Source organism: Pundamilia nyererei, unplaced genomic scaffold (genome assembly GCF_000239375.1).
Source record: "Pundamilia nyererei isolate P.nyererei 1_Seehausen unplaced genomic scaffold, PunNye1.0 scaffold00509, whole genome shotgun sequence".
NCBI lineage: Eukaryota > Metazoa > Chordata > Actinopteri > Cichliformes > Cichlidae > Pundamilia > Pundamilia nyererei.
Window position 1 is genome coordinate 33,014 of NW_005187910.1, and position 14,808 is coordinate 47,821.

General features: G+C 40.4%; 1 protein-coding gene across 14 annotated transcripts in view; it reads right to left on the reverse strand.

The window, feature by feature from the left end:
- Positions 1-224: 224 nt before the first annotated feature.
- epb41a (erythrocyte membrane protein band 4.1a) overlaps positions 225-14,808 on the reverse strand; it is a 51,089-nt gene continuing 36,505 nt past the window's right edge. For 11 of the 14 annotated variants that reach the window (XM_013907745.1, XM_013907748.1, XM_013907756.1 and 8 more), the window contains 5 exons: positions 8,652-8,780; positions 6,333-6,449; positions 4,082-4,162; positions 3,711-3,830; positions 225-2,235 (listed from right to left, as the gene is read on the reverse strand). In XM_013907745.1, the coding sequence (XP_013763199.1) occupies positions 3,732-3,830; positions 4,082-4,162; positions 6,333-6,449; positions 8,652-8,780 (426 nt within the window). In that variant the 3' untranslated portion in view covers positions 225-2,235; positions 3,711-3,731. The remainder of the gene's footprint in view (positions 2,236-3,710; positions 3,831-4,081; positions 4,163-6,332; positions 6,450-8,651; positions 8,781-14,808) is intronic. The other 3 variants (XM_013907757.1, XM_005754121.2, XM_013907753.1) reach the window with 2 other exon arrangements.

Genomic DNA, 14,808 nt, shown 5'->3' on the forward strand with positions numbered 1-14,808 from the left:
GATTCAAATATTTACATTGGGATAAAAAATCAGGATAGTGGAATCAGCAAAACGATTACGTTTTCTCTAAAGCCTCAGGAGTATTTGAACATGGTGCATATTTTATTAGTTACTATGGTGATAATGCTTCGATTACATATCGATATTTAGAGTGAACTGACCTTAAATGTATGCAAAAGCATCAGGAAGGACGACGCTGGCGATGACAATGTCAATAATGACCACAACAGTGTTTATTTAGTGCATGGTGCTTTTTACATGTTTTTGTGTGATGATCATGTGAGGGTTACATCTAAGAAAACATACACAGAAAATAAGATGTGGACTGCTGACACAGAGGAGGAGGAGTACCGTGATCATAATGATACAGTGAGAACAACAAACACTGGAGAGGATCTTAAAGGGCATCTTGTAACTAAAAGCCCGGCGTTTGAAGATAAAGTGCAAAGTGTGCACTGGTGCTAAAACGCCTAAAGTCACGCTGAAATGTTCTTTAAACTGTAAAAATATTGACTGTATTTCATTAATTTGATGCCGGACATTTTAAGGTTAACAAAAACTCACTGGATGACACAAATGAATGAGAGCTGTAGAAAGGACATTTATGTCGTTGAACCGTGACGTGTTCAGGGTGAACTGGGGTCCCAGTTATAAAGGCTAAGGCTAGGTTTGCAACAAAACCCCTTTTCTAGTTGTGTTAGTATACCCACTTTATTGTTCGTTGTCATTTGTTGTCATTTTATGTTCGAGGTAAACAAAAATCACGTTCTTTTTCAAAAAGTGTCCCCAAATGTCTGAGTGGCAGTGTGACTGTGTTTCTGCTTCCAGTGGGCGGTGTGTACAGGCGTGGTCGGCTTTGTCCTCCAGGAAGTACACATGTCATAATCATGCTGTTCAAATATTATTGCAGACATATGGAAGTTAGACAGTGTGAGAAGAATTCATCATCACTGCTGATTCTGTTCTTTCATCTCGTTTCTTTTTGTTGCTTCATTACATGCCGACTTTCTTCTCTCTGTGTTTTTCCCCTTACTGGTGTAATGTCACCACATTCGTCCCCTTTCTGTTGTTCCGTTATAATAAGCTGATAATCTGTATTGTGTTGTTCTTTGAATTATAACAGAAAATTATCCCAATTTACTGTATTATTAAGTGTCAGATATGTCAACCATTCCTATCATTTTAATGTGATGCAATAGATTTTATATAATAAAGTCTAAATATACAGACGCTGAAGTTTTGCTCTTCTCTTTACCGACTTCAATATTTCACAGATGTCTTTAAAGCAGCGCTAAGTGTACACACTGCCCACTGTGAGGAAAATTAGAAACGTTATGCAGAAACTATAACGATGTGGGGAACGTTGTCATGTAAAATCATATCTAAAACACAAAACGCACAAAGGTGGAAATAAATAAAAGTCATGTCAGTGCACTACGATCTCTGTGGTCCTGATGAAGCCCTGTTTTGGTAACACGAGCACAAAAACACAACTAAACAATCAAAAGGTGTCACTGAACAAATGCCAGAACTTTGTCAGATGAAAGGATTAATTCCCGCACGTTAGTTTGATACAATCAATCTTTTCCTATACACAAATTGAAAAAATATTATTTTTACGTCGAGAGGGAAAATAAAATATTTACTGTACAAGAAATGACACCAAACTTGCACTAAAATTTGAGAGGGATCCTGCGAGTCCCAAAGTGTACAATCCCAAGTGACATCACCCACAATCCCTTTGTCAATGCTGCTCGGATACATTGTTACAAAATACTTGATTTTCAAGTTACTGGTAACCAATTCTGATGGTAAGAAAAGCTGTAGAAAAATAAATTACCAATATATCAAGAGTAAAAGACCAAATGCCCTTGATTTTATCTTAAAATCTCCACACAAATTGGAGAGGAAGAAATCCACAAATGCTGTTCTTTAATTTCTTTTTCATATTTAAAAAAAGATGATTTTTCATCCATAACTCCAGCAGCTGCTCTTTTGGCAGTAAATGGAACAAGAGGGGGATTGTGGGGAATACTGGCAGGGTTCTTGGGAATTTTCTGGTGACTCTGTCTCCTTCAGGCCAAACTTCACACTCGTGGAGTCAAGTTCATTTGTCATTGTTGAAGCTAGTTCGCTCTGATGAGGTCTGGTGGTTCCCGTTGATGGTTGCTGGGTGCGCTGAGGTAAAATGGTGTGATGGAGATACGAGGAGGAATGGGGTGGAGTGGGGGGTAGCTGAGAGGGCCGAAGTTTGATTGAGGAAAGATGACAGAAAGTAAAGAAAGAATAAAAGAATATTTAGTGGCGTTTACCATGAAAATATCTGCATTTTTGATCACAAGACAGTCAGCTATCTGAGCACAAAGGAAAAGGCCCCAACACCAAAAAAGAAAATGAAGCAAGAAATATTACATAGAAAATGAGAATTTTAATATATACGTAATGTAATTTGAATTGTATAACACGACATTAGTCTTAAAGAGCTTTTTTTAACCATACATGTAAACAATCAAAATTTTATTTGATTATTGTTTCGTCGTCTGCTGAACTTTAGATTCATTTATTTTTAATAGTTTATTTAAAATTAAAAAAATGTAAAATAATAATGTGTTTTTATTGTACAATTCATCAAAAAGTGGTGAAACTGACCATCAAACATTTACAGTTCATATACTGTCATATACACACATTACTGGGATACTGAGCAAGGATCGTGTGATTGAGGCCATTCATTGACTCCACGTTGGCAGCAAACACACTGGCTGAAAGTGTTTAAGGACCCATGTGCTCGTACATGACGCAGCTCTTCGTGGAAGCTGTTACCATAGATTCACCCAGCCTCTGTTTCTCTACATTAGCTCTGTCTGCGGAGCTTCACTCCAGTAATGCTACTGAGTTTGTTAACACACCAACAAAAATCTGTCTCTGTTGGTTTTTTATTCTCTGGAACTTGAAACAAAGTGTTTTACAAAACTATGATTATTGTTCCTTTTACCACTTTGGTAGCTTTAGTTGGCATCGTGCCTTCCTGATCTTCCTGTGAGACAGCACTGAGGGCTTCAACAATCTGCAGCCCTCCCAGCCCTCCCAGCCCTGCTCACATGTTCAGACAAACTGGGAGGCAGGCTGGGCCGTTTACATACCAGCCTGCCAACCAGCTCAACAGCATCAGATTCCCAGCCTGGACCCTTTAACATCACATATCCAAGGCAACAATTAAAGCCACATGGGCCCTAACACCTTACACTGTGGACGTACCATGTTTCACTTTCATGCAAACACCGGAGATACTTCTGCAGGTTTTCATTTAATTACTGATCTGCGTCCTTCATAAACATCTCCATGTTTCCATGACTCGGTTCAGTCGGTTTCTATCATTACTTATCACGGTCCTCTTGTGTTTAAAACACAGTTTGGTGATGTAGTTCGTCTCCATGGTAGCTTTTACTGTAAATAAGTTTCTTTTGGTGGCTGTTATTGTAAACAGTGACTGCCCTTTCTTAATTATTTATGCTGGTTAGTGGTTAGGTGGAGGTGGTTAGGAGGTTTGAGTTTAAGTCTGAATTCTTGGTTAAGTTTAAACTTTTTCAACATCTTCTTTTATCCTCGTCACAATTATAATTATACTCAATATGATCTTCACAAGTGATTTTCAGTCTGACCAGTGGATACTTGGTGGGCGACAGATGAAACCCAGATGCATCACTTGCCTTCCACAGGATCAGTCCGTCTTACTCTGGGGTGATCTCCGTCTCCTGATGCACGACCACTTTGGTGACAGACATATCTGGGTGCTGCTCCTTTGCCTCTTTAATGGCCTGGGCCAAAGCCTACAGAGTAAACACCACACTCCTAAATGACCTGCACGACACGCACTGTTGTGACGAACATGACTTTCATGTAGCATATATTTACTGGACATACTGCTCTGTGGGGCAAGCTAGGCCTGCACATAATCCCAGGGTCGCTTATGTGGTACATTTCCTGTGAATCAGCGAATGAGCTAACACACAGACCTTTAAGGAAAACATGATTTAGTGTGAACAACGAAGCAGTGAGAAATGCTCCATAATGAATTTACCTTGTCATGATCTATTTCTGTGTCCCCAGTGATGACAATTCTCTTTTCAATGCGAGTCTCAGAGATCCCTCCTTTCACCGTCTGTAACAGAGATGTGACACAGCTTTAAAAATCTAAATCCTCCCTCTGTCTTTATTTCTCCTCTGAACAGAATTGACGTTCGCTGGAAAATCCTGAGTGAAGTGACAGTGACTCCTCTTAAATCCAGGACCAAATGACCTCACACCACATTCACCAGCGTGAGGCCAGAAGACGCCACTTACTGAGTGGAAACTTCTACAGATACAGTCACAGGCAGTTCATTTCAGCATTAGCAGGTAACAGTATAAGAGTATGCTTGTGAAAGTTTTTCGTATATGGAAACAGTATATCAAACGTATCAGTATGTCAGCTGAATGAAGCAGATGTAGGAGAGTATGTCTTTCACATAAGAATTGAACTAATTGTTTCTGATGGAGACTGTGTGAGATCTCAGAGGCTCGGAGCAGAAGTCTGATGGCCGGGAGGAGCACAGAGTTATGTAGTGACTGTTCCAACAGCTGATCACAAAATGTACCTGACTGAATCATCTGAAGTTATGTGTCAGTTATCTTTACCCTGAAACACTGCAAACTGATGATCTGACTGTAACAAAGTCATTTTGTTGCCTATATTAGATCAGTAGCATTCATGGGTTTGAGTTGTGCTCTGTTACATGAAAATACTAAAAGATAGCTATGTAGAAAACACAGTATCATCTGAGAGTGTTGTTGTTGGGAGAGACGAGGATGCAAACAGTCACATCTGATTTAATAAAGTACACCCACACTGAAAATGTCTGCCACTCAAACACAGCCTGTGTTTCAAGACAGCTGGTTTAAGTTAGAGATGGACTGATCCGATATTACGTATCGGTCTGATACTGACGTAAATTACTGGATCGGATATCAGAGAGAAATAAAAAATGTAATCCGATCCATTAAATATCACACAAGCACCTCATAAAACCTGCGACACGGCGTAACTCTGCTCATAACCGTAGCTCGTCGCAGCAGTATGCTCACGTGATAGAGCGGCTGTGTGTTTGTAGCCTCGCTACCAAACCGGCATTTCATCTCTGAGGAAGTGATCCCAGAGAGAAGTAAAGCAAGTGTGTAAGTTCATCTCTGAATGTTTGTAAAGCATTCCCACGTTAAGCTTAACAACCGATATATGGAGCGACTGCCTCTCTCTCTCTCCTTGCTACTTCAATCATGAAACTGATCAATGATCAGCTGATCGTCTCTCTTGTTCGTTTTTGCACCAGAAAGAGGAAACCAGCGGCTGAACAGCAGCAGCACGTTTAAGCTTGACTGTTGTTAGGATTTATTTAATATTACTTTCTACTCGAGGATCTTTTTCTACAGCTGACGTAACTGTGCAGGGGCGGATCTAGCAAAGTTTAGCCAGGGGGGCTGATAGGGCATGAACAGGGAAAAGGGGGCACAAAGACATACTTTTCTTTCTTATTCTCATTTAAAATGTCGAGCTTTTAATAAATAATTATCTGAATCTTACACCCAAAGTTTTAATCTGATGTAAAATGTATAGAAGTCCATCACTGTATATAGTAACTGTTAAGTCTAATATACCCTAGTAAGCTATAGTACTTTTTCCTTTGGGAACCATCTGTGCAGTCTGCAGTTCTGTTGAAGAAAGATGTTGAATCTATTTAATTATTCTTGAAAAATAATTGATTTCTGTGCATTTTTTTTCACACTGCATCAAATTAAAGTTGATTACATCGATTAAGCATCATGAGGGCGGGGGTGGTTCCCTATTTATTTATTTATTTTTTTGCTGGGAGTTTGCAGCCCTGTTAGTTAGGTTGTTTAATATTTCTGCTAAGTACTCTTTAAAATACCAGAGTAGGGAGGATGGAGCAGGTTTACGTTTATTAGATTGATCAGTTTTGCTGAACTATGAAATATTTTGGGTGCAGTGTGTTTTTTACATACAGGTATAACAGAAAAGCTTTATTTTTTTTTAACTTGAGTATGAATTTATACAAAACGCAGCAAGATATTTATTAAAAAAACAGTTTTATTGATTAAAAAAACACTATCAGGTTCATATCGGTATCGGCAGATATCCAAATTTATCGTTATCGCACATAAAAAAGTGGTATCGTGCCATCTGTAGTTTAAGTGACTAATAGCAGACATTTATCACAACATAGTGATAGTGTACTGATCTCTACTGCCTGAGAAGCTGTTAGTGAAGTGTGCCAGACCTTGGTGATCTGGGTGGTGGTGGTGGTGCTGATGGTCTCAGAAGTAATCGTCTGGGCACTCAGCAGCACTCCCGACTCCCTCTCTGCCACACTGTCCACCGGCTGTGGGAGAGATAACTTTAAGTACCAAACAAGAAATTACTCACACGTTTAAACACAGCACATGAACTTCATTATGTCAGAAAAGGGATAAAAGTGTGCAGACCAATAAAGGTTTTACAGACTTTGCGTTGTTAATATATAATAACAGTTAAAAGTGAAATGTGTACTTTTGCTATTCTAATAAAGGTTATTATTAACTTGAAGCTACAAATCGTTGCTCTTTTCTGTGGGACTTGGACATCTACCAGCTGAAAATGGCATTGATTAGATTTGTGTCGTTCCAGTGTCCACGGTGCACATCCAGGTGAAAACCAAGAACGCTCTGCTAAAGCCTCCAGTGTTTACAGTAGCAATGTGGCTTTAAGAAATGCAAACTGGTAAAGCATTTGAAACTGAAGCACCAAAGCAAGATGGGCCATCCCAACAATATAAGCAACAATGTAACAGTGAGTGGTGTGAAAACTCTGAAGTATCACCAACTTCTTGCAAAACTGAACAAACAGCACTTAACAGTACAAATGATTAATCACCCGAAGCATACTACAAGCAAAGACATGGGATGTTGATCCATGGCTAACTCAGTCACATGAGCCCAACCTAAAAAAGACAAAACTGCAGGCAGTGAGATCCACAAAGAAGCAGCAACTGAGGCTGGTTCAGTTCTGGCCTGGCAGAGCATCTCAAGGAGGAAATGCAGCGTCTGATGAGGTTCTTGGGCTCTAGACTTCAGTCATTGAATACAAAGTATTTCCAGGGAAATGTAAAGTCATGTTAGTTTGTATATTGGAGGATAGAGTATCTATAGTACTATAGTAGAAATCGCTTTAAGCCCCCTCAATTTTAAACATTTATGTTAAAGTAATTTATGTTGGATTTTCTGTAATCAACACAGGCTCAGATACACACAGACACCCCCACTAATATTCGGTTAGATGTCCCTCAGCTCTCTAGGTGAAGCAGAGAAATTGATAATTATATTCCAGGAGAGAAGCGTGCTGCACCAGAGTCAGTCTGAAGAAAGTTAAATAACAGTGTCTGAGAGGGAAACCAGACAAGTGTTCACAGCAGTCACAACAGCGGGGAAAAAAATAACAGACGCTCAGGCTGTAATGAGGGGGGGTGCTGAATACTGCAAATCCATTCCTGGAAACTGGACCAATCACAGGACACGATCGAGAGCTGACATAAAAACAAAACCGAATTAAGAATATATTATACAGCGTCAACATAAGCTAGAAAATGTGGTTTGGTAACAGGATCAAGGACTGAACTTTACAGTTTCACTGCTATGCAGGTTTGATCTGATCAGCTGTTTTGAATCCCAGCCCTGTGTTTAACAGACGACCCACCTAATTATTAATATTGACAAATTAGCAGGTCATGCTAGTGCTGTAGAATCAAATCTGCCACTAAACGTAGAGTTGGCATTATTTTACATTTCAGTTATTGCATGCTTTTGTGTTTTTGTGTGAGATATAGGCCACACCATGTGGGAGTGGAGATTCCACTCTAGCCCAGCTATTTGGAGTCGCGTACAGGGACTAGTAAAGGGGTCTTGGAGACTCCAGTGAGGAAAAAAGGATATTTTAAATGAAAGTAGTTTTCACCTGGCCTGGATGGTTTTGCTGTTAAAATAATTACATTTTACCAGACAGAGGATTCGTTTTAAATAGATTTACGTGGATTTGTTGTGATAATAGACTGGATTGGAAACTGCTGGTTTGCTGGACCTGTGGATAACAGGAGGGGGGAAAGCCTACTCTGTAATTAGGAGGTGACCATCCAGGCGTGGAGAGGAAGAGCTCGAGTGTTGTATTCCAAGAATCTGCTGTGGAAACACTCCGTATTGACCCAAGGCCTATGAAGGTGGGTGAAAAGCCTTTCCCAGGAAGACTGCTTGTTCTTCTGCGTGACCACCTTTTTCTGCTTGTACCAGGCTAATAACTGTGACTGTGGTGGGCCTTTGATTCCAGGCCAGAACGTCAGCCCACCAGTCTGCTTCCAAACACCTTATTTAATTCTTGTATTAAGGCCATTATGTTGACCACTCCTTAATACTAGGGCCAAAACTTTCGGCCAGGCTTATGAAAACCAGACAGTGTGTAGTAGCATTGCATACAAAGTTGGAAAAAAAAGCTATACTTTGTGTTTAATGTGAGAAAATAACTCGTAAAATGCATATTTTTGTAAGGGGGAAATGTCTCAAATTCACCTCACCTGAGCTGACTCGTATGTGATGGTCTTGGTTTCAGTGTGAACTAAGGGTATGTCCTTGTAGGCTGCAGTTCCTCTTACAGAATTGGTAACATCTGAGATGGTGATTGTCTGGGTCTTTAGCACAGGAGACTGCAGAAAGCAGATAAACAGCAATAAACTCTCAGGGTTTTACAAAGACAACAGTGTGGCACTGTAGCTGCTGCACAACGCAAGGGAAAGAAATCCACACCCTGTTTGTCCCAGACACACATTTACACACACAGAAAATATCCTGCTGGATTTCTTACTAAACTATGAATTGATCCTTAAATCCCACTTCACTGAGGAGACTGGTAATGTAACTGTTGTACTGGGAAATGCATTCATGAAAACCAGCATGTTTAAAATCTATATCTGACTTACAACATGTCTAACAGGGAACTCTAATGATTTTAACTAAATCTACCAAAGCCTTTTTTATTCGAGATAAATGTGCGTGGGTACGAGTGTGACAAAGTGTGGCGCTGAGCGCACCTTAATGCTAGACAAATAATCTGTGATCTGTCTGCATGATTCCACAACTTGCTGTATGTATGCAATGAAACTTTTAATTGTATAACACTGAAATGTTTTAGACACTAAAAGTAAAGTAAGTATAACTTGAAAATATAGTTTGTGTCATTATAATTTGTCACTGTCGAGCTGCACAGTTCACTCATCATGTTCCTGTGTTTTGGGCCATGGTCTATAATTAACTGTCGCCTTTCTCATGCCGTCACCCAGTTCTGTCATGACTCTGATCCAATCACAGTCAGCCTTCAGGTCCTCAAATGTGCATGTTAACCATTAGGCCATAATATATTTCATGTTGCAGAATTGTCTCTGCCCATTGCACAAAAACCAGCTTAAAAAGCCTTCAAACACCGTGCACAACTTCTTCTTGAAACACACATCAATAACAGAGCAGACGGGTGTTTCCTAAACTGCAAAAATGTAGGAGTGAAGACCTGCAGCTGGAAACGCCCAGTGTTTGTGGAAATGATGAGACACTGCATTTCAATATATTAATGCAGTTCTGTTATTCCTTGCAAGCGTCCACTACAACCATTTGTCTGTCTTTAGTTGGTTCCCTCCTCAGTAGGTTTATGACTATAAAAATGCTGGTGATTGTTTGCTTTAAAGATCAACGTTCTCCCCAGTTTCATTAGTATTCCTTCAAATGTTCCACCGGCTGAAAGGGAACCAAAACGAACGCTGATAGTTTCACAGCCAGACAGACCTCAGCCACATCCTCTAGCTTTTCATGGAGGACACTGAAGATCACCCCGGCATGTTCTAGGTCTGCGTCACATTCCCCTCTGTTAGGCATTCCCAGAAAACCACCAACAATGATCTATGGGGCTTCATGAGCTGCCAAAACCACATCAACTAGCTCCTTTGAGCTTTGAGAAGTTTTTCTTTAAGCTCGCTCCAGATGTTTGAGCTCCTTCAGTTTTTCCTCAGCACCGTACGGCAGAGGAAAACAGCTTCGGTTGCTTGTATTGATAGTTTCACACATTCCATATCAGAGCCTATGATCCGTATACAGGACACCTCCATTATGGTGCTCTGCACAGCATGCTAAGGTAGCCAAAACCCAGAAGCATGTTTAAGCCGAGTGATGCTGACCCCAGACCAGCAGCCAGACCCTGTTAAATCATATGAGAGAATGTGTTTCAGGCCATTTTACAGAGAAACACAAAAGTAATGCAACAAGCAGGACAATGATTACTTTCTCCTGGGAGCAATTAAGTAACATTTTGCATTACTTGTTCTGCGTCATGATGACTTTTTTGAGTAATGAACCTACACGGATCACAACACAGAGGAGCACACAGCATGTAGTTAACGTGCATGACTGTAATCATACGCTGCTCAGTGATGGTGCTGACTCAACGCGGAGACGATGAGAACCTCGTGAGAGTGAATAAGAAATCAAATTGATAAGTGATGGAATCAGAATCGATAAATTCTTGTCAATTGCCATCTACATAAGTGTGACACGAGCTTAATAATGCCAATTCTAAAAACATCGAGTAAAATATAAAAGCAGAATGCAATGATTAGCAAATCTCATGAACACGTTTTATTCACAGAACACAGAAATCACACCAAATGTTTACGCAGAGAAAATGTTCTCTGTTAACAGGTAGCTGTGTCCACATTGACATGAAATCAGCTTGAGCTTAGTCTGTGACGCTGTACTTTCATTATCATGAGTGTCTGAAAATCCCCACAAATCATTGTTTATGAGGGAACATGAGGCAGATAAACAGCCTGTTTGTTACCAGTCACATGACTGAGTATAAAAAGAGCAGGCAGGCAGTTTCCCAGAAGTAAAGACAGGCAGGAGGCACCAGTCTGCAAAAAACTGCATTTACAAGCTGCAATACAATTGTTTGTCAAATAAACAACTGTGAAAGCTGCAAATTTCTCATAATAGCATCAACAGGTTCCAGAGAAATCCGTGTGCACAATGCACAAGCCTGGAAATCCATGTTGGATGAGCGAGAGCTTTCTGCCTAAGTCAGCACTGCATTAACAACAGGCTTGACTCTGTCATGGAAATCAGTGCAAAGACTCGGGAACGGCTCACGGTGCCGTCCACACCTGCAGTGTCACTTTATATGTGAACATCATCCTGAATCTGGGCCAAATGTCACATGGACTGAGGCAAAGTGGAAATCTGTTCTGAGGTCAGAAACATCTGATTTGTTTTCTTTTTGGCAAACATGGACGTCACTTCACCTGGACTAAAGAGGAGAGGGAGAGGCATCATTCAGCTGGTTTCCGCTGATGTATGGCGATACATTACTGACTATGAATTTGGCAACTTGCACATCTGGAAAGGATCCATCAGTGCTGAAATACAAGGTTTAGACCAACATAGTAACTAAGACAACAGTGTGAAACCATGTAAAGCATCTATTACGACAGGTTGAGTCTAGAATTCTTACCAATTCAAGATATTTGGAAAAACATTAAAAATTAAAAATATGAAACTGAAGATTCAGAATAATTAAAAGGCCAGAATTCTGTATACAATAGTCCTCTAACAAAAGTCTAACAACTCGTCTTTAACTCAGGATGAGCTGGTTCTTCTTTCTTTAAACATTTGATCTATTGTTGAATTAAATAATTATTTTCAGAAATCATTGCATTCTTTTTTATTTTAACGGCGTCCCAGCCTTTTCAAAAGTGGGGTTGTAATTAGAAAGTGCTTAAGACATAGAAGTGTTGTGTCTGCGAGGATAGGTACATTTGTCTGTTCTCAGTTAGATTAGAAAAGAGCTGTATAGCCTGTGTGTTCACCATGACACAAGTATAGAGTCTGAAGACGATTCAAAGTGTGGCATTTACATTCTGTAGCATAGATCTTTATTGTCACTGTTACAAGAACAATGAAACAGTTTGTCAGCGTGTCGATTTTTACATTAGAAAGAGAAACGTTAAAGAGCTGCAGGTGCATGCTCTCAGAGGAGCTCTCAGTGCAAGGGAAACCAGTCGCGTCGGCTGAAATCAGAATAATAGTGAGAAAATTAAGACCAGCTAAAGAAACAATTCTGACAAACAGAAACACAGTGGTGGGAACGGCACATCCACAGGAAAAACACCAGTGGCAGATGACCACCGTTTCTTTTTCATGGAAAACCTCCTTCACTGCTTCCAATGAGGAAAGTTACATTTATTTGCACTTAAAATCCAAGATGATGTGAGCGTGCGCACACCTACCAATGCTTGTGTATATTTGCTCAGCATACACAGTCACATATTATAGTCAAAGCAACAGGGCGGCTCCTCCTTACAGACAACAGAGCCAGAATAAGAGAGTTCAGGCTTTGTTGTCCGTGTTTGGTACGGACACCTTGTGTTCTTACGACATTCGTTTTAAAACAGCCTGATAACCAGTTGAATTGCCCAAATTTCCAAACTGGGCACATTTTCATCTGAAGAAACAACAACTCGGTTTATTGCCGAATTTCAACTACTGGACATGTTTCAGAGGTTTTTCTGTTGATTTGCATGATTTAGATTTTAAAAACAGACAAACAGGACTGAAGTCAACTCCTCCAAGATTTGACACTAAGAGAAAAACTCAAACTTAGTTGACGAATTATTTGGAAAAAATATATTTTTAAATGTAATATGAGAAACATATTTTCTAATTATATTCTTTATCAAAAAAGCAATCGCAAAGACTATTTGCCAAATTTGGTACCTGTAAAGAACCTTTAAACGACTTTCCTGTAATTATCTGATAACAACAATGATGAAGATAATCGTACTGATCACTCAAAGTGATTTACATGTACACGATTGTTCATAAGCTTTATAACACCCCAATGTTTGCAGTTATTTATTGCAATTCAAGCCGTTCGTGGTGAACTGTCAGAGGTTAAAAAAAGGTAAGGTTACCCAAAACTGTGATAATGTACATTTATAATTATACAAAAAGGCCTTTGTCAGGGAACAACATAGATTAACAGTTTAAAGCTGTTCTGCAGCAGTGGAGGTTGATCAAGCCTTGAAAGATGGTGCTGCTGACTCCTACAGCTGTTCCAACGTTTCTGGATTACTTACAGCCCCCTCTGTCTGGATAGAGGCAGTGTTGGAGCACACTGTGGTGCCATACCCTCGTGAGCATCAGCTGAACAGTACTGCACTGCAGAAAGTAGAGTGATGCTACAGAAATGGTGAGAAAAAGCCGATTAACGATAGAAGAGAGACAGACCATCATAACACTTATAAATGTAGGTCTGTGCTACAGAGAGACCGTGAAGAAAGTCACAGTGTCAGTGAGCACAGTTTCCTTCACCATCAAAGGCTCAGAAACAGGAAGAGGTCTGGTCCCAAAGACACAACTGAATCAGAGGACAAGTTAACAGCTGTGTGATGGCGGCTCACAGGACAACAGCTTCAAGCAGCTTAATGGTGGCCGTAGTGAGCAAGTCTCAGTTTCTACTGTGAAGACTTCGAGGTGCAGGTTTGACAGGACGAGCTGCAGCAAGAAAGCCAGACGTCAGAATAAGACGAGGCTTGTCTGGGCCATGAAACACCACCGTTGGGCTACTGAAGACTGGAAGAAGCTTTTATGGACTAATGAATCAAATGTGAAATCTTGGGTTCATCACCCAGGATCCGTGTACGCCGTGGAGTAGGTGAAAGGACGGGTCCACAGTGTGTGGCATCAACTGTCAAACATGGAGGAGGAAGTGTGATAGTTGTGCCAGAACTACCTCAGGAACAAAGAACAAGATGGTGAGCTTGAAAACATGGAGGTCCAGCACAGTCTCCAGACTTAAACCCATCGAGCTGGTTTGGGATGAACTGCACAGAAGAGTGAAAGCAAAGCAGCTACAAGGTCCACGTTTATGGGAACTTCTGCTACAGATATGGGAGAAGATTAGATTTCTGCTGTAGCCAGAAGCCACGGCTCTGTTCAGCTGTTATATCTGCAAAGGAGGCGACTCTGATGAGTCAAAGGGTAGAACACACTTTGGTCTATAAACTGATTCCATGATTTCTGATTTAACTCCAACTCCTTTTTTGTACCATGCTTTCATTTCCGAGTGCAACGAGACATTTGGGGTGAAAAATTGAGGTGTTCTAAAACTTTTGAGCGGTAGTGTAAGTCACCTCAGCATTTGAACAGGCACTATCTCCAACGTCGTCAGTGCTTTTTACTACAGCAGATTAGCAAGTGTCGTGGGCTGTGAGCACACAGTTGTGTCTTTAAAGGGATTCAAACAAACCCTGAAAGGTAAAGAGGCATCAGTCAGTCCTCATCTGTGCTGTCTAACTCAAAGACCCGACTAGTTACAGCACCAGGCGCAGGAAAACAAATGTGCACACTCAGTTACTTATAATACCTCGACATTATTTGCATTTTGCAAGATATTAATGCCGGTCACTCAAATAGGCTTCGATTCTATCAGTCTGACATGTTTCCAGCACACGTATGACACCCGGTATAAAACGAAATCATTACATAAAAACTTTAGGAGAACCAGTAACAGCACACAACAAGCAAACGGAAACCATTAAGGAGCAAACTGAATACCACTGATCACCTCAGCATTCAAAGCTGCATCAAGATCATCCACCCTAATACACACACACACACACACACACACACACA